The sequence below is a fragment of the Coffea arabica genome, chromosome 7c (assembly GCF_036785885.1).
Source record: "Coffea arabica cultivar ET-39 chromosome 7c, Coffea Arabica ET-39 HiFi, whole genome shotgun sequence".
Taxonomy (NCBI): Eukaryota; Viridiplantae; Streptophyta; class Magnoliopsida; order Gentianales; family Rubiaceae; genus Coffea; species Coffea arabica.
Window position 1 is genome coordinate 738,484 of NC_092322.1, and position 20,023 is coordinate 758,506.

At 36.7% G+C, this 20,023-nt stretch overlaps 3 protein-coding genes across 4 annotated transcripts; 2 read left to right on the forward strand and 1 right to left on the reverse strand.

Annotated features, from left to right (window-relative positions):
- Positions 1–979: 979 nt before the first annotated feature.
- On the reverse strand, positions 980–7,460 carry LOC113697776 (pescadillo homolog). Its single transcript, XM_072056893.1, has 13 exons — positions 7,318–7,460; positions 7,132–7,217; positions 6,504–6,752; positions 6,276–6,410; positions 6,071–6,155; positions 5,867–5,977; positions 5,147–5,240; positions 4,698–4,984; positions 3,513–3,620; positions 2,998–3,119; positions 2,484–2,703; positions 1,610–1,813; positions 980–1,411 (listed from the first exon to the last, which is right to left on the reverse strand). The coding sequence occupies exons 1-13, from the start codon at positions 7,339–7,341 to the stop codon at positions 1,331–1,333; spliced, it is 1,806 nt and encodes a 601-aa protein (XP_071912994.1). The 5' UTR covers positions 7,342–7,460; the 3' UTR covers positions 980–1,330.
- A 979-nt stretch (positions 7,461–8,439) lies between these two features.
- LOC113698623 (uncharacterized) lies at positions 8,440–12,733 on the forward strand. Its single transcript, XM_027218502.2, has 16 exons — positions 8,440–8,676; positions 8,785–8,897; positions 9,026–9,134; positions 9,226–9,290; positions 9,758–9,796; positions 10,132–10,228; positions 10,329–10,416; positions 10,666–10,729; positions 10,805–10,881; positions 10,979–11,060; positions 11,136–11,215; positions 11,368–11,452; positions 11,542–11,610; positions 11,686–11,753; positions 11,833–11,881; positions 12,024–12,733. Exons 1-16 carry the CDS (start codon positions 8,610–8,612, stop codon positions 12,393–12,395), a joined length of 1,524 nt encoding a protein of 507 aa, XP_027074303.2. The 5' UTR covers positions 8,440–8,609; the 3' UTR covers positions 12,396–12,733.
- A 4,047-nt stretch (positions 12,734–16,780) lies between these two features.
- LOC113698362 (LOB domain-containing protein 25-like) lies at positions 16,781–19,264 on the forward strand. Of its 2 annotated transcripts, none has more exons than XM_072057744.1 (2): positions 16,781–17,390; positions 18,446–19,264. In XM_072057744.1, the coding sequence occupies exon 2, from the start codon at positions 18,460–18,462 to the stop codon at positions 18,979–18,981; it is 522 nt and encodes a 173-aa protein (XP_071913845.1). In that variant the 5' UTR covers positions 16,781–17,390; positions 18,446–18,459; the 3' UTR covers positions 18,982–19,264. The 2 variants fall into 2 exon arrangements, with proteins under 2 accessions (XP_071913845.1, XP_027073953.1); XM_027218152.2 differs by having other exon boundaries at positions 16,785–17,390; positions 18,455–19,264.
- Positions 19,265–20,023: the final 759 nt, after the last annotated feature.

Below are 20,023 nucleotides of genomic sequence, written 5' to 3' on the forward strand. Positions count from 1 at the left end.
CATGAATTTGCTAGCATATCCATATTTAGTTTGCATCTTAATTAGTAAATATGACATTCTATTAGTTAATCATTCAACTAGAAATATTAAATACAACACTAAAACAAGTATTAATGAAAAGGCATTTAAAGAAAGTACTCAGCAACAAATGATTACATTGACTATCCGGCCTAATCAGAGTAGAAATCAGTTTATCTTTATGGGACATATGAGTATATGTAATATGTAAAGATTAATCTATTTTACGATTGGGTAAATGGCAATAAACCCCTTAATGTTTGGTCTTAAATTCACTTTATAGCCTAATGTTTATTTTTGATCATTTTGTCCGGTCAAAAAAATGTTTGGCCGTTAAAATTGTTCAATTTTCAAAAATGTCCCTGCTTCTTTTGTCCTAGCCATAGTAGATAGAAAAGTTGTATGTACATGAAATACGAAGATACGATTGGTTAACAGTTAAGCCAAATCTTTTGCCTCCTAGTTGTAAATATTCGGAAAGTGTTAGTTTTGATCGGGACCATTAACCGTGCTCTGCTTGGTTCAACCCAGACAACGGCAAGTAGAACCCGTGCCGTGCACAAAAGAATGCGTGTTTTTAAACCTAGACTGAAAACTGAAAAGTGAAGCAAAAAAGCTTCTCATTTGTCATTTAATCGGTTTGACTCCAATTAAAAGGTTTAATCATTTTTTAGATTTACTTTATTATAAAAATTTGAATAATAGAAAAGAAAAACTAATAGAAACTGATTAAACCTCCTAATTTTTACTGATTCAATAGATTCTTAAACGAATTTGACCAATTCAATTGATTATTTCGATTAATTATTAAACCAGACCAGAGGCATGACAAATTTCGCAATTTCTGATCCGGTCCGGTTTTCAAACTGCTCCGTGAACGTCTCAGTAGTTGACCGCGCGCTGAAAAGGACAATAACAGGTGAATCTTTTCCAGGTAACCTTACCGCCATGACAGAACCACTTCGAGCACATCTTCCTCAAATACATTTAACAAAATTTCCTCAAATACATCTTCCTCAATATTGAGCCAATTTTGCAAGTCCAAAAGAACGATAAAGATGAATAACACCAATTGCCGCAAAACTTTAGCCAATCAAGTCGGCAATCTTCAAGACAATATACAAAGTGATTTTTCTTTCTAATCCTCTGCCTCTCCCCCCCCCCCTCTCCTCTTTTTTCCCCTTTTTCATGGTCTCGTCTTCGTACAATGGGTAATGCTTGACCAAGTTCTACAAGCAGGAGAATGGAGACCAAAATTTTACAAAAGATGAACGTGTAACCATTTCAGGTTACCACAATACCCAGTATCCCATTACGACTTTTTCGCTGCGTCAATTTTTTCCTTTCTTTCCTTGAGAAGGTGAACATGAGCACGTTTCCGCTGTTTGCCAATCTGTACGAGAAAGAACGGTAGCCATGAGCCACAAATCATATTGGTCAATAAATGATCAAACTGGGAACGCTTTTTCCAAAATTTTAAATCGCTTTTAACACATGTTAATTCACCACCAAACAAAAGCAGATTAACTTTTCTGGTGTTCGGTGAAAGGGGTGGCTAAGCATGCATCTCAATAACATACACAGAACTTACCTGCATAGCTTCATAAAGCTTTCTCTTCCTACGAGGCATCACAACCTTGGACATGTTATCAGCATCCTCAGTAATCTGGAGCAAATTAGAGAGAGATTCTTCCACAGCATCATTCTGCTTGACTGTATCCACAATGGAAGGATACTGAGTTCCTTGAAGCTCCAACTTCAGTTCATCATGATATTGCTTCTGAAGAATAGACATCTGCGCTTATGCAAATTTGATCACTCAGGACTATTTCCAGACACATAAATTTGATCTAGACAGAATGCTTAAAGGTCAGATTTGAGGAATTGTGGTGGCATGAAATATAGTAAAGGAGTTCAACCTCTACACAAAGGGAAGACATATGACTTCCCTGGTAAATATTAGTACTTCACCAATAGGGTCCATTCAGTTATTTATAGGTTTCTGAATGCAAGTATCCACTAAATCACAGACCAACGCCATCATACTCACCATCTAATAGGCGAAGTAAATAATCATAGTGAAGGTAAAAACACTCGGACAATTAACAATACCAGGTACCTAACTGTAGTAAAGGTATAATTCCCGTTAACAAGTAAGATACTTGTAAAAATAATTCTTGTCCGGCAGAATTTAAAAAATCATTCCATGTTAACCCAATATATCAGATGATGAACTAGTTTGTATCCTAGATTTCTATAAATACGTGCAATGACAACCACCAGTTATGAGATTTAATCTGTCAGACGAGAAAAGCACGTGATCCTTAAGTTATACCAATACTCTAAGCTAGGACATATTTTAGTTCTGAAATTAAAAAAAAAAAAGACAGTTATGTGAGAAAATTATACTATAGTTTACACAATTAGTATCACATTTAATCAGCTTAGATCTACTTTGAAAATACCTTTTTCTTTTTCTCAGCAGCTTCAATTGCTTCAGCACGATCAATGATACCTTCAACCAATAAAGTCTGTGGATCAGCCAAGTCTTCCGTTCCCACACCAGGCATTGGAAGGACTTCTTTTCTTGCAGCAGCCTGCAGCCGTTTGATGGTCTCTGCATACTCAGGAACATATCCTTCTGCCTCATTGTCAACAAAAGGTGACAAATGTGGTGGAGGAATCCTGCTAAGACAAACTTCTTAGGACATCCAAATGATAAAAATGTCTAGTACATAAACATTGAAAACATACAGTGAGGAGGACACCATCCTGCCAAAGGATGATACAACCCAAAAAAAGTGATAGTCAATTACATATTCTCCTACCCTTTCTTTGGACTTAGAATTATTCTAAGGAACTAAACATAGGATAATGGTCTATGGACCCCAAAGTGAATCAACAAATAACTACTGAATTTATTGTCAATGATTATGGAAGATATACGTACTCATGCAAACACAAAACATAAAACATTACCTTCCAACTAAGTAATCATCAGTAGGCAATACTATTCGCGCATTTACACAATCATAAACCCATTGAGGCTGCAAATATGCTCGAGAAAGGAATGTGTGTTTCTGAGTTGGCCTGTCAACAATCTGCACATGCAAAATTTTAGGATCATATATACTTTCAGACTAGAAGTTAAAGCTTCATCAACACAAATTAGAGGTTTAACACCCCTACAACAAGTGGAAACACATACGTGATCATGCATAGTTCAAATAATCAGGATCAGATTACAGAGGTACCTAATATCCCAAACCTCACAATCCAGCACAACACAAGGTAGTGTTCTTTGGGTTAGTGTTGGGATACAGTTGTTTGCTACAATCTGTGGCTACAGTTGTTTAGCATATCACAACAATACATGTCTAGTAGTGTTCTTTGGGTTTTGGTGCCAAAATCACATCTACCAAATCAGATTACATTTCACACGACAAATGAATTTGAAGACATATGCATTTTATATTACATCTGCTGTGTCAGACCTGATGAGTAATGCTCTGATCAGATTCGTTGAATGGAGCTCCTTCTCCCTCCCAAGAAACCAGACCTCCAAAAGCTGGGATTATAAATAGCAAAGATTCTCTAGGAACCTGGATATAAAGCAACAAAAAATCATGGAAACAAGCACAAACCCATGCTTACACATACGCACAGAGTGATAGCAGAATTATACATCTAATTTGTTAAATAAGAAAAAGTAGAGGTCAATAGACTACACCAGAGGATGCATATCTCAACCCCAACTCTAAAGTGCACAAATACTCACCAACAAGACATACCATAGAGAGCCAGTCATCCAAGAAAACCACTGCTTAACATATTTGTCAACAACAAAACAAGAAACACAATCACAGAACTATCTAAAAGGACATCTGAACCCCTAAAGCTCAACAAACATTTACAAATGCTATTTTTAACACCTGAATTGCAATAATAACAGCTGTTGACTACGATTCAGGAGGAAAAGCTATTGCAAGTTGCAGCAAGGCAACATGAATTTTTATCACACGAACAATGTGAATGTGATAAAGCATACTAATAGGATGTCACTATGAAAATGCCTAAGATAAGTACATCAGAATATGACAAGGAGCAGGCAAAACATGAAAGACTCTGAAACATGAAAAATTCACTTCATTGAAAGTGAGCAAGAAAAAGTAGTCCCACTAACAGCTCAAGAAAGCCAGTGTAAAACCAAACAGAATACAGTTTTCACCAGCATAAGAAGTTCTGTGCTCAGTGTCTGCTACCATGTTATATGTAAGAAGACAACATGCCATATTTAAGACAAATAGTGATGCCAACATTCCCATGCCTCAGAAGCTTTTAGTTTATAGGAGAGCAGGAAGTCAAGAGATGTCAAATATTCATATGCAATAAATATTCAATCCAAGGATTACGAAGGTAACATCCATTTAAGTTCAACTATAAACCTCCAGATGAACAATCCTTCAGCTTATTTCCTTGAATTATGTTTTACAGCAGGTATGTTCCCTTGGGGACTGACTCTGCACCTCATTAATAGCTTCATTCCACATCAAACCCCTTCCACTTCCCAATATCCCAATCAACGAGGGAAATATTCAGTAAAATGATCAGTCCAACTCATCAAACACAAAAGATACAAGATAATAAAATCACAATAACCAATGCAAAACTATTCCCACCTCACGGCTCAAGAAAAATTTCATATTCTTGAAAAGGCTTCTACATTCCCTCGTATTGGTATCTTCTTCTTCATTGCCTTCTGCATCTCCAATAAGATGCATCAATGCCCCAGGCTCATTTGAAGGAAGTTGGTGTTGGAGTTGGGCAAGTCTGAGTTCAGACTCTTCAAGTTTTGTCTCTTCGTGTTTTTCCTCAACTTGTTGGGACCCAGACAAACCGATATCTTCGGAGTCCAATTTAGAAGCTTTAGAATTGGCATCAAAGTATCTTGACAAAGCATATAGATCTGCACAAATTTAGAAACAAAGAAAATACAGTATCAAGTTTTCATGTATTAACATGCAGAGTAAACCAGCTCTAGCCAACCCATTCTACAAAAGTAAAATATTCTCCCAATTGACTTCTAAGGAAATATTTATGAGAAACTGAGTAAGGGTAAATGGAATACCGGCTGCCAATGCTTCCAAGCGAGAATCCAGAATTGGTGGATATTTGACATTTATTGAATGATAAAGTTTGAAATTAACAAAAGCAAGGAGAGTCTGCAACAAAAAACAAATAAAAATAAGTATTGAAAGAAATTAAGAGGAAAACAGAAACAGATGAGTGGAAAATAAATCTTCACTGAGTCTACAATAAGAGGGAGATAAGTCAATAAAAATGGATAAGGCGTGTGAAATTGATTAATTTGATATGAAGATTTTGCACAATATGATGTGCCTATACAGTTCAAGGAGGTGCACTCAGGCTAAAGTGGGGCAGTGCCATGCTAGTACTTTGCCATAATAAAATGAATAAGGCATGAGAGAATACAATTCGGTGACAGAGTAAGTAATGATTCTTCAGCAGTGTTATCTAATGACAACTGTCTCTAGGAAAGCTTAAAATTTGAGACTCTGGCCATGTCTCCAACTTCACCCATAAAAAGTCATGCTTCATAATTGACACACATCACCTGTTTTGAAAAAAAATTATATTTTGGCCCTATATAAGGTTAAGCAAGTGAGTCTGCAAATCCTGCAGAAAATACCTAAGCTAATTTTATCTTCTAATCTTCATGAAAAAAGAAGAAAACAATTACCACTCTTCACCCTGCAAAATTCCACAGAGACTGGACACTGAATGTATGTAAAAGAAAAATCAATCATGAAACCCAACATCCACTAACCTCATAGAATTCCAGGAAAGTCAGCATCACTTTGAAGTCGACGTCATCTGGCAATACTTGCTGCAATGCATGAGGAGTTAACCAAGTGACCTTTTGGCCCTCAACCTCTGCCTGCAGAGATCATTGCTCTATCAATGTCTACCAGAAAAGGACCATATACCAGGAATTCAGACTAGAAGGAAAGAAGACCAGAAGAAGATATACCTGGTAATATATTCCCTTTACAGATATGAAAGTTTTCCGAAGTTTATGAGTGCGAGAAATATAAGCCTGCCATTCATGACTCAACCTAATCCATACCGAATTAGAATATCCGATAAGTACAAGAGATATGAAGTAATATCAAGAAATGTTCAAAAGCTGTAAACTTAGTCTCACAAATATTATCTACAACAATCAAAGTAATAACCTTCGACAATTATGAATACGGTCAACTTGAATGTTTTCCCTTTCGACCCTCTGAATAGCAGGCAATGCAGCAAAGAGGTGAACCATACTGAGACAATCATCCAGATCACGTAGTGCATCAATGAATTTTGGGTACCTGTACCCAAGCAGTTATAGATGCCCTTTTTCAAGTACCTCAACTAAGCAAGCACAAAAGGTTGCAACCTCAAAATTTATGCCATCAACCAACCTCTCTCCGATAAGCCTATCTAGTGTGTATGAAGGCTTGCGGCTCAATAGACGCTCAGCAAGATCTCGGTTTTTCTTTGACTGGGCTTTCTTGACCTTCTTCTCATACGCCCGCATCTCTCTTAACTTCTCAAGTAGGGGCTCATGTTTCAAGAACAGAATATCTTTCATGTGATAATAGGTGTGGTGGGATCCCTTGACCTTCTTCTTGGGGTCTCGGGGAAAGACACCTTTGAGGATGCATAATTTCCTGTAAGGATGAACCTTAAGTACTAAAATCAGTAATCCTTTTTTACCATGCAAAACAAGCTGAAGTAGCTAATGCTCATGGAACCCCTTTTCTACTGCTTATGTTGCTACAAGCTATACACGTGCAAAGCTTTTTCTTATAACTTCCCTCGTCTATTAGATGCATTTTCACGATGGAAATTTTCAGAAAATGTATATACAAGTTGGTTGGCCCTAACACTGTGGAAACAATCAAAGAATCTTTATCTTGTTTGCTTCACGGGAACTTTTAAAGGGCAAAATCCCTTGTCAAAAGCAATTCTCAAACTAGCTAAACCAATACAATCAGATGCAATTTGAGCTAAATAGTAAATCGTTAATCAGATGGAGGGGGAAGGCACCTGAAAACTGATAAGCTGACTTGGAGATATTTGACGGCTTGTGACCTTGTAACATATTTTGCAGCGTTCCCCTCCTTTTTCTTCCCCTGAAAACGGACGGAACATGTCACAGAACTTGGCAGTCAAATGAACTTCACTAAAACAACAATGAGAGAAAGACAATGAGCCGGGTGGAATTGAACTAACCGGAGGTCTGTAATGCTTCGGCATGGCGGCAGAGTAACACCGACTAGGGAGAGCACTTCGAATGGAGGAGACGCCAGGAACTTCGGTTTTGCCTTTGTTTGTTCGGCGGTGCGGATACAAAAACCCTAATCGGGTAAAAACCGACTTGGTGCCTTATGAGATTAATTACACTTACCTCCCTTGAGGTTTGTTCATATTACAAAACATATCGCATAGTTTGACCAAATTATATTTGTGCCCTTGTTATTAACTGTTCACCGTTAATGGATGTTGTTAAATGACCGAAAAGCCCCGGTAAAGATTTTATAAATCAAAATCAAAAGCAAAATAAAAATAATTTTTAACCAAAAAAATCATGGGAGGGAGATAAATAAAATAAGAATAAAAAGAATGAGAAAATAAATGCTGATAAATAAAAACAAAACAAACAAATCCAACTACTTTCGTAGAATGATGAATAAAAAATATCTACTATGAAGAAACCAAAAAAAAGGAAAATAATAAGATATTAAAAACAAAAAGAAAAGGAACAAATATTTGAATCTGTCTTGTCCCAAGTTACAACCAATTCATTGTCACCATTTCATTCTATTGTCGTCCAAAGACATACACATAAGATGCAAATATCTCTAATCCCCCAAAAGGTATGGCATTGGAAGAAGAGTAAATGATAAAAAAGACCAATCACTTATTTAAGACTGCATCATTTGATCACCAAACTCTTTTTTTCTTTTTTGCCAAAAAAATTATTGAACTTATACAAATATACCTTTAAATTCATTTATAGCCAAAACTTGGAAGGATGATGCCAAAAGATACTTCATTAGATTCACTACACTTCAATTTAATACTTTAACTTATGAATAAATTTATATATATTGACAGTGTATATAAGGTTAATTATTAATCTTAAATAAAATTCTCATTATCTTTAAATTATCTTTTGAACACGCTGGTGCGTGATATAAAAAAAGACCAGTGAGGCCATTATTGAGTTGATGTGGCTTTCACATTTGCCGAGTCTTTTAGTGGGCAGGCTCATGAGCAAATGGGCCAGAGGGATCAACGGGTAAATGAGTTCTTGTGCGACGCCCCCGTCTACCGCCAATTCAGTCACGTTGAAATGCCAAAATTTTAAAAGTTTCCCGCCTCTTCCAACCACCATCCTCGCGCCAAGTCAAACTGCACGGGAAACCCCATATCTAATCATATTCGGTCCTCCAAACCCCCTTTCAGCTCCTCTCTCTCTCTCTCTTCATATCTGACGGAGATCGTTTTATACTAACACGAAAATGCAGAACTTCATAGCTCAATCGTTCTTCCGAGATATCAATTCCAGAGAGCTCAACGGATTCCGAGGTTCGCTTAACCGCGGCAGAGTTTTTTTGTTTTTTTGTTTTGCCTTTTTCCTCCCTCTAATTGAAGTTCTCTGTAGTTTTAATTTTAATGTTATTTATTTTTCCCCAGTGAAGAAAAGACCCTATATAGTGGATGAAAGGCCGGAATCAAGCCAACTTGGAGCCGTATCTGTCGAGCACAATGGCAAGACTTCACCTCCAATGGCTCTCTCTTTTTGCAAGGTTAATAATCCATCGCTCGAAGTAATCACTACACGATATATGTGTGTAGTAAGCTTTTGAATTTCTTTGTTCTTTTTATCTAAATATTTTAAAGAAATTTTAATATGTCCTCAATTTTAAGAATGCAGAGTAATGAAAACGCTCATATTCTAGCTGTTACGGATGAGGCAGGGTACATCAGCTTGTATAATACTCGCTTAAAATTTCCATCTTCTTCAACTTATCAACAGAATACAGGTCGGATAAATTTTTTTGCCTAGATGTTGTTTGTGTAATTGAATTAAACTTTAAAAACTTGTCAAGTATTGATTACGACTTACCTCTGCAGAAAAATGTAGAATTTTGGAGTGGGTTGCCCATGATAATGCCATTTTTGATATTTGTTGGATCAAGGTATTTTTTTTTTCTCTTGACTTTCTTCCAATTGAAGTCGAATCAGCAGATTTTTATGAGTTCAATAGATTATAATCTCCCATAAAAGTTTGTCTACGGGTCATGTTTTTTTACATGGGAATTGCTGCCAATTTGGGATTTTTTAACTTAAAAAATATGCATCTTATGTTTTGCAAATTGGCATTGCGATTTTACTTCCATCACAAGTTCAGTCTTGATAGCTTTGACATAATCAAGTTTAGTGTGCTTTACGGTTGCAAACTTGCAGTTGCCTAAAGTGGTTTCTGTGATAAGTCAAATAAAGAGGGGGCGGACGGGGCAGTAGTAATCAATAACTGGCATTATAAATTTAGAACATCGCTGAGAAATATTCTATAGGTTAAAACGTGGCAGGCAAGCATGGCCTGTTTGTCATTTGCCTCTTTCATTTATTCAAGCGGTAATAACCATGATTGCTTTCTTTTCAGGACGATAACAGAATATTGACTGCTTCAGGTGATCAAAGTGTGAGTCAACAAACTTCAGATGTAGTTTCTGCTCTTGGTTGTTTACATGGAATGCATATTTCAGAGAAGCTTTTCTTATATAGTTTTTTCAATTCACATTCTGGCTAATGCTGATAATAGCATGAAGTACGAAGATTCAAATGTTATACCATGCATTAACAAGATATACACACATTCATATAATCTCGTCTACATGAATATGTAAGAAAACGCACGAAATATGAACCGCCTGACAAATGTAAATTGAGCTGGAAGAACTTGTACATCTTAAACCCAAGATGATGGATGCAGTTCTGCTCATTTATTGATTATACGGTAAATTATGGTTTTAACAGATAAAGGTGTGGGATGCACAAAAAAGGAAATGTGTTGGAGCATTGATGGGACACACAGGAAGTGTGAAGACCATTTCTTCTCATCCTACTAATCATGGTACAATCATGACTCATACTCATGTTGGAAATGTTCGTTTTCCTCCAGAAAAGATGATCGAAATTTCTAATTAGCATATTTTGGTGTTGCTATCGAACAGACATACTTGTATCGGGTTCACGAGACGGGTCCTTTGCTTTGTGGGACTTGAGGTGTTCTGAGAATAGCAGCCACAGACTAAGCATATCGTAAGATCTGCATCCCTTCATGCTTGAGGAGGTTATAGTTGTTCCTTCACAATCTAAACACTCTTTTTCAGCTTAGTAGGAAAACTGGGAATTCATGTCATTTGTAGGCTGAACACATTTGGAACTATATGGAGTTTGCTATTCTTGTAGAATAATATCCATTGAAAAGGAGAAAATATAACGTAATTACCCAAAAGGGAAAAAGGCTCAAAGCTTACTAGTGGACCTCCCTCTCTGTTTTATTTATAGGTCAGTTGCCACTGTCCATGAGGCTCATGTATCTCCCTGTCGGAGGCGGCTTAGGCGGAGAAAGGTTTGTTCTCAGTTCAAATTTGTTCATCCAAAATGCTGGTAATTTTTCCCTTAATCCTTCAATTTTTTTTTTCAGGCTGCCTCGATGAGCATTACATCCGTTCTCTACTTGAGAGATGAAGTTTCCATTGCTACAGCTGGAGCAGTTGACAGGTGTGTGAAACTTTATCATTTCTCCCAAAAGTTGATATCATTATAGAACTCTACTTTAGGCTTTGAAATTTTACTGGGTAGTTATGTAAACTTTCAGTGTTTTGAAGTTTTGGGATACGAGGAATCTCAAAAGGTCGGTTATCCAAACCAGCTCTCATCCAGATACTTCTGACGAAAAGGCAAGTCTTTACATGCAGCAGGGATGGTCAGAAATATATTGTTGATGCTGACTGACACTTCTTTTTTTAACTCAGGAGAGGCGATTGCATGGAGTATCTAGCTTGTCTCAAGATCTAAACGGAGTGTATATTTCAGCCTCATGCATGGACAGTAGGTATACTTCTGTTCTTTGACTATTATACTTGTTTTGGAGCAAAAATTTCACGCCTTATTGACTATTTTGATCAAAGAAAATCCTGGAAATTATTTACAGCTCCCAAATGAAGCCTTTCAGTTAGTTCAGATTCTGAAGTATTGCTCTTTCAGGATATACCTTTACAGTATACTTCAGCTTGACAATGGCCCTGTGAAAACTTTCTCTGGATGTCAAATTGACTCCTTTTTTGTTAAGGTAAGCAGATTTTGCAGTACTCAAATGCTCAATACTTTAGGATATGAACCGATGTTGGGCATGCACATAATTTTCTGAATGTGTTGCAGTCATCAATCAGTCCAGATGCCTCTCATATGCTTTCTGGTTCTAGTGATGGAAATGCATACGTTTGGCAGGTTAGTATTCTCTCTTTAACCAGGACCCTGTAGATTTTCTGTCTATGATTTCATTGAAGTAGCTATTTGAAGCAGGTAAACAAGCCTCACCTAGATCCAATGTTACTGAAAAGCCATGATGGAGAAGTTACTGCAGTGGATTGGTATGTTTTATGAATGTATTCTGAGCTTCAACAGAGATCCCTTTTGGAAAAGGAAATAAATTTCTCATAATTTCTCCAGGTGCCCTTCAGAGATGGGGAAGGTAGCAACATCTGCAGATGATTTTACAGTAAGTATGCAATAAATTGGTCAGCAAAAAAACTTATGAAAATTTGAGTCTCCATTAGAACCAATTATAAACTGCTTATGATGCATCATTGCTCTTTGTTGCTGGAAAAGCATCTCAAGTTTCTTCGGCAAATTGGTTTCAGGTTCGCTTTTGGAACATCCAAGGCTGTTGCTACTCAAACTCAAGATCTCCTTCATCCATTCGAAGAAGAGTAATGGCAGTTCCAAGTATAGAACGGAAAAGGCTGTTTATCGATGAAGATTTAACTAGTTTGAAAAATAACTCTGAAATCTGCCCCCAAGGTGCAGTCTCCAATATTCATTCTCCTAAACCAACCATTGCCTCAGAAACTACCACTCCTGAATCCCAAAGGAGTAGATATTCATCAAATTTCAGATTAAAGGAAAACTTGGATAAGACTCCAGAAGCTGCAAGTAGAAGCCCCTCTTCCGTTCTGAATCCTCCTTCGTCGTTGAAGAGAAGAACAATTAGAGACTATTTTTTGGTAGCTTGATATATCTTTTTAATGTTGATCAAGATTATTTACTTGTTCATAGTGATGGCCAGTGATTATGCGACAAGAAGATTGATGGTTGAAGTACTTACGTGAGAATGTAATTGCATTTTTCAGCTTTCTTAGAATCGACCTTTGTCATTGCATATCTAGGTTAGTGATATTTACTGATTCCTGTGGCTGTATTTCAATGTGGTGTTTGAAGTAAGCAAGGCTTCTTGCCTGAGCTGAATCTGATCCATCAGAGTTTTTGCTGATGTTTCGATTTTGTAAAGCAATCACTTGGAATAATTTGTAAGCGAATCTTACATGGATATAAGGGTTTTATTTTAGGTGAAGCCTTCTGATAGTCTGTTCAAATTCGACAAGAAGCCTACGGAATCCAATCTTAAGCATCAGTGCCATCAAAATCTGGTTTTGAACCGCGAATTGATGGTCTTATCCCTTGAAGAAATATGAGAAAGAGAAAAGAATTACAATGGTTTTGTTGAATAGATAGACAGATTTAAATTTCGTTCAAGAATACAACACTGAATTTTTTTTCATTTTCTGGAGATTATATGTTGTTCAGGTCTAAACCCTCCTGCTTAAATTGGGGATGACCCTTGACGATGGGGACCAATCTTGGCATTCAGGAACCATCAGTAGGCTTGTAGATTGCGAAGTTGTCAGATTCTGAAGGCAGCTGCAGCGCTTGGTCTTGCATTCGTTATCTCTAACTCCATGCATATTTTAAAGTTATCTGTAACAATAGAAAATACACCAGATCGTGAAAACAGTGGATTCATTTAGGTTGGAGCTGATAAAATATGCAAACAAGGACCAATAATCGCTCCTCTAATCATTAGCAGCATACTTGATTTGCAATATCCCTCCACATTCTCCAACTTTTTCCCATGGGTGTTTGCAAATAACAGAATAAACAAAGCAAAAAGGGAAAAGAAAATAAAAGAATGATAGTCCCATCATACGCAAAAAGATCAATAATCGGCTATTGTTTGGAAAGCATGTAAGTCTGCATCTGGAGAACTGAAATCTAGGTAGGGAATAGCAGCTTATTTTGTTCTTTGTTTAATGACGCCAAGCTATTTTTTGGGGGGTCAAAAACCACATGAGCTCCGAAGTTGAAAACCCAACAGTACAAAACTTGGTGGGTTAGTCGATCTCCTTGTAAACAAATGGCTTCATGATTGAGTTTATACGATTTACAAAGCACGCTCTAATAATTAATTTTAAACTCGCTAGATTGCAAAAGGTAGATCATGTAAGCACCCCTCCTCGAAAAATATTTTTCGTTCAGTAATGTTACAATCATGAAAACTGATGCCTGATCTCCATAATCGTCAGATTCCCTCCTTTCCATTATACTACTAGTTTAAGTGAGTAGGGAATAGGGATGCGGCAGACTTCAGGGTCCAAAGAACCACCATTTTGCCAGATACACTTGGTAAGAAAGTGACTGCTGCTAAGATTTTCACATGGTGAAGTTCCCAAATGATTCATGTATGCCTGCAAATTAGTATTCTACATCATCTAGGTTTTACACTTTCCAAACAATTCATTAGTATGGCGATTAGGATTTTTATGGTTCTTGATAAGATTATGAATTCACGGGTACAAAACTTGGTAAGTACTAATTTATCAAGGATTAATATTTTTATGCACTAACAGTGATTCTTTTACACTAAGAATTAGGGATGCATGTCACATGTGTATGATTTAAATTTCAAATTTAAATTCATATTATATGGTATAATCTAATTTTACTTGTGTAAAAAAATAATCTTCACATTGATAGTGTATTAAAAAAAGTTATAGAGGGTAAGTCTTATATACACTGTTAGTGCATACACTATCACCACTGGATTCATGATACACGTGCAAAAGTTAGATTTCAAATTCAAATTTTGCATAGTTATCATTCATCCAATACTAATATATATATATATATATATATATGTTAATCTTTCATATACACTAAAAGTGTATACACTATCACCGTTTGATTCATGATAACTATGTGAAATTTAAATTTGAAATCTAACTTTTGCACACATGTCATGAATCAAACAGTGATAGTGTATATACTGTCAATGTAAATAACTATATATATATATATATAACTAATTTATTAACAGCATACTAGACTCCAACATAAGATCCTTAGGCTTGGAATCATTGAAAGAGTGATATAAAAGGTATAATCACTTGATGGTGCTTTCATGGTGAAATCTTTCACAATCGTTTATTACACCATAAGGTTCAAGACTGGAGGGATTGAATTTTGTTGGAATGACAACTACTCATTACATGCAAGTTGCCGACATGTCGGCGAGAAACATGTAAATACCAATAGTGAAGACAATAGATATTTGAACTGTTTTTACTGATTATTCGTCCGTAAATGGAGATCTTTTATGAGCACTGTGACAATACATGAGTACAAAGATGGGTTCTGTGCATGTGTTGATAAAGGGGTTCAATAATTTAAGCAAACAGTGAAAAGGTTTCAGGGGATCTTCCGTTGGATTGTTTGATACCAATAATTTTGGCTGCCAGATTGAGGGTTCGGAGGAATATGTACAACTGCTGGGCACGGTCCTTTCTGAAATATACCACCAGTTTCTACCCAAGTGAAAGCTGTCGAAACAATACACGGACTGACGGACGCGCAAGTGCAAAAAAAAAAAAAACAGTGGACGAACTAAACTACCTTGCAAATCCAAAAGTCACCGGCCATGTCTTCCACTCCGACTCCAGAAATCAAGCGAGATCGTGCTTTATGATTCTTATGCTCCATCGATCTCTGGAGGAGTTTAATTACTGCTCTTGGAATGAATCTCGCAAGTGCATAGTTAAAGAAAATTAGAAACTCAATCAATTTCCGCTGCCATTTATTTCTTCAATTTCTCTTCCGATTCGAAATATTTTGCACATATTTTACCCACTTAAGCAGTATCCACATTCAACGGGACTTGTTTATCGCGGAGACAAATGAATGACAAAATAAGCACACAAAAAAAAAAAAAGAAGCCATGTACAACGGGCAGCAGCTATCCACGAGTGTGCATGCATCATTCCTGCTGCGGGAGCGACTTCTTTCCTCCATCTTTTCCAAGATTTGAAAGCTTGAGACTTGAGGCATATCTTTTGTGGGGTCTTCCCTTTCTCTACAGCTTGTTCAATTCAACAACGATCTTCATAACTGTTGAACGATTCAAATTAGGCTCCCTGTAGACCTATACATGCAGAACAGAACCGAAAATTAGCCCTGCATTTTCATTAAGGCAAATGTTCATTTGTTTTGTTACAGGGTCTAATAAATAAAAAAAATTATATGATTAAAATGATAGTGAGAGTGAGAACCTTATTTTTAATTATGTAGTAAAACTGACTAGGAAGGATGGTTGAAAGATAAACGGCCTTAGTTCTAGCTCGAATGATTTTCTTTTCCCTAGGGCAAAGTTACAGATTATTCATTGATGTTAAACATATATAGAGCTTACACCAAGTGAGCACTCTCCATACAATAACAGGCCAAACAGAATCTAATTAGAAATACATGTGTAGTCCACTAATCATGATTGGTTATATGCATATTAAAGTATGTTTCATCTATGACATTGATTCGGTCTTACGATCAATCACAAGTGTTCAGTGAGCAGTTTAGAAATAATTAAAATGAATTGATATAATTTTTTGATTAAAGAACTTTGGTTTATAGCGTTATAGTAATTTGATAGTTAGATTAGGGTGGCTATGAGTAATTATAACGACAGACAAAATGTGATTATTAGATGTAATTTTTTAATAAGGGTGAAACCGAAATTGTTTAGACAAACTGCCATTAATTAATTCCTCATCTGATTTTGTGCATTGTATAGATGTTTGGAAAAAAAAACAATGCATATTGTTTTGTTCTGGTTAAATCATATTTAAGTGATAAATAACTTTTAGTGGTTTGAAGTCTTGACTCGTAAGAAACTAAAGCTATATATTGAGTTAGCGCAATATATAAAAACGTTAGTACGAGGTAGGAATAGAGAGCTACAAGTTTTGGTTTTGACGACATCATTCGTTACTTCTTTGTACTCCCCAATAAAAATCATTTCCCAAATGGAACGTGTAAAACTTGCAGTTTAGACCCTGAACCGCAATCCATCCATATATGGCGAAAGTGTGATGAGGTTGCCATTTTCAAAGACTAAACAGGGAAAGGAACATGTTATTAATTTGGTGTGTTGTGTTACCACTTACCATATATATATATCTTATTATATTATAGTACTATATATATATATATATATATATATATATATATATATATATAAAGCAATGACTAGGAAAAGAATGAGGATCGGATCGGATCGGATCGGATTAATTGATGGGTTCTCTCATAGTAAGTACATTTCCTTTGTTTATTGGGATTCTTACAGTGATTATTATCAATTAGTATGGGCAGCATGCAGTAGGAGAGAAAGAGATTGGGTAGCTTTCGGTTGTTTGACAATGATGAAATCAAGTCAGGTTCACAGTATCAATTATTTAATTATCGTGTTCTGTGGCCCTTCTATTTATAATCCATTATGTCTTTGGCGTTCCATTCCCGTCTTCATCTCCTTTCACTAAATGCTCATTGTTGCCTCCAATAATCGCTCTTTCTACTATTGATTATGCTCCTAGCAGTCTACTGCAGCTGCTGCTACTACTACTACTACTTGTACTAATCATCATCATATAACTACTACTTTTCCCTTCACTGCCTATATACTTGCAGCCAGGGCTACCATCTTGTCTCCCCTTCTCTTCTCTTGCTTTTAGGGTTTCCTCCTTTGAACTTTCCCATCCACGCATCAAGAAAATTTGCAGAATTTGTCGGATATATTTCGATGGCTGCATCATTCTTCTTAAACGAATCAGGGGACAGAGCTTGAAGTTGGAGGATCTTCCGTCTTTTTCTTCTATATATTGTGCTGCTTGGATAAGGGACAGGAGGTATGTTGAACCCCATTCTTTGAAAAGTCTATAGTAAGTACAATTCTAGATATGAAAATCGAAAACCCGTGATTCACAATTTTATGCATCATCAGAAAGATTTTAGACAACTTCGACATGGTAGATGAGGAACTCATTCATCTACGTACACACGCTTTCTAATTTACCCAAAAAAAAGAACACATTCATTTTTATATGTACATATATATATATATAGTCGCTGGGCGAGTCTTAATGTTTTTGAGTGTGCTTATTTAACATCGAAATTGAGGATCCCCTGGTACATTGCTCGTTCACTCGAGAGTTCAGTATCATGAGAATTACCGGACTGGAACTCAACAGGAAAAAGATAGGGTTTCCCCAAAGTACAAAGCGAAGGACTGACTTGAACTTTTGCTGGAAAACGGTTCTCTTCTTAGGTTTTGATGAACATTTTGACCAAATTCAAGAATCAAAGATGTATGGATAGGTGGTTGGAATTGTTTATCTGCACGCATCTAATATACATTGGGAACTATAACATGGAGAAAGTAAAATGGGACAAACGGTGCCAGAAACGAACATTAGATGCCTCAAAAGTCAACAGAACGAAAAGATAAGGAAGAAGACTTCTGCAGGCCACATAATCCGAACTTACTACTAACACATACTGCTACATTTTATCCTCTCTTTTCTTAAAAGTGTGATCTGACCATGTCAGTCTCAGACATTGCTTTCAGTCCTTTAAACAATTTTTTCCCTTTGGTTTTCCAAATTTGCAATTCTGCAACCATGAATGATTACCCATTTTTCATCAGGGCATCGTACTGTCACTGCTGTACCAGTAAAAGAAAATCCCGATCATATTGCATGGTTTCGGATGGATTTTGTGACAAAACGGATTATATAATGGTTAGGAAAAAGAGAAAAAGAAAATAATCCCATTAACTTATTCAATCTCAGAAACTTGCTTCATCTTTTTTATCCAACCCCTAGAGCATATTTGATCAAACAAATAGCAACAATAGGAAAAACCAACAATAACAAGACAAAAATCTGATGGATTCATGTGCAAGTATTGGCAGCAAGGATGGCTTCTTCCAGTTACTCCAATTCTCCTTGTGCTGCCTGCAAGTTCTTGAGGAGAAAATGCCTGCCAGGTTGCATATTTGCTCCATATTTCCCTCCAGAGGAGCCGCAGAAGTTTGCCAATGTGCACAAGATATTTGGAGCGAGTAATGTAAGTAAGCTGCTCAATGAAATCCAACCTCATCAGAGAGAAGACGCGGTAAATTCTCTTGCCTATGAAGCTGAGGCACGGTTGAAAGATCCGGTTTATGGTTGTGTTGGAGCAATCTCGGTTCTCCAAAGGCAAGTTCTTCGTCTTCAGAAGGAGTTAGATGCCACGAATGCTGATCTAATGCGATATGCAAGCAATGAAATGCCACAAGGATACCCAGGCAACAGTGGCTCGAATCAGATGGGGAGACGGATGAATAATGCAGATAGTTCCTTCGGTCAGTATGAATATCCATCTCCTTATTATATGTCATCATGGGACAATAGCTTCTCAGGTGATCATCCTGATAAGCCTGGAGACAGTAACACATGAGCTATTTGTGCGCAATTACTGGCTAGATAACCTATATGCTAATTAGGTCTATGGATGCAGTAAGGAGCCAGGAAAGGAAGCATTATCATATTCCACATCCTGTAACATATGTATGAGAAGATGCAACTAATTCTAGCTTGTTGCAACTTCTCAAAGCGATAGGAAAAGTAAGATATATTTGGGAAACTTAGTATGTAATTTGGAGAGTGAGTTATGGAAAATATTTGAAGCTTTGTAAATGAGCTGCTAGTAATCAAATGTTTGTGTCCTTGCTTCGACAGAATCCGCCCATATGGGAATCGTTCCTTTTTTTTTTTTGTAAGATGGGAATTGTTCTTTGATGTACAATATATCTATGTGTATAGATAATGTCATCTACATCCAGAAGATGGTACGCTTTTGTAAGGCATATACTCCCATTTTTTGGATGCTTGGATTTGTATTGTAGCTAAATCGTGTCAAAGCTTGTAGGGCAACGTCAAACATACTACACCACTTGCTAGTCTCACTTAGAGAAGTACTCCAGTTGTGGTTATTCTAACCTTTTCCTACATGTCAAAGAGGGATATGAGCCACTGTTCTGGTGCATATGCTAAATCGCTAGTACTCTAGTAATTGATGATACTGCTCATTACCCACTTGGATAACACCAGTACGAAGCTTAACTTAGACAAATGAAATGAGGTTGAGTTTATGCATCTCCGAGACCACAAACCCACTAAAAGATAACAGTTGAAAAGAGACACAAAGTTTTTTATGCTAACTATTGATAATGTCTAATCGAACAATAAATTGCATTTTTTCTTACTCTTACTCTTTGAGGGTTCGGCTTAATTAGCATCATTAGCCATAGTGTATGAAGTGGCTACAAGCAGGCACGCATTTCAGAGGCGGGAACACCAGAATAAAGACCTAGATATCCTGCATGCCAACTGGGATGCGAATTAAAATTAGCAGTTAGTATATGCATCGTCCGCTCTCTACCGGCCGTTGCATTAGGCCTGTTGTTCAGGCTTCTATATATCCTATTGAAGATCTAATG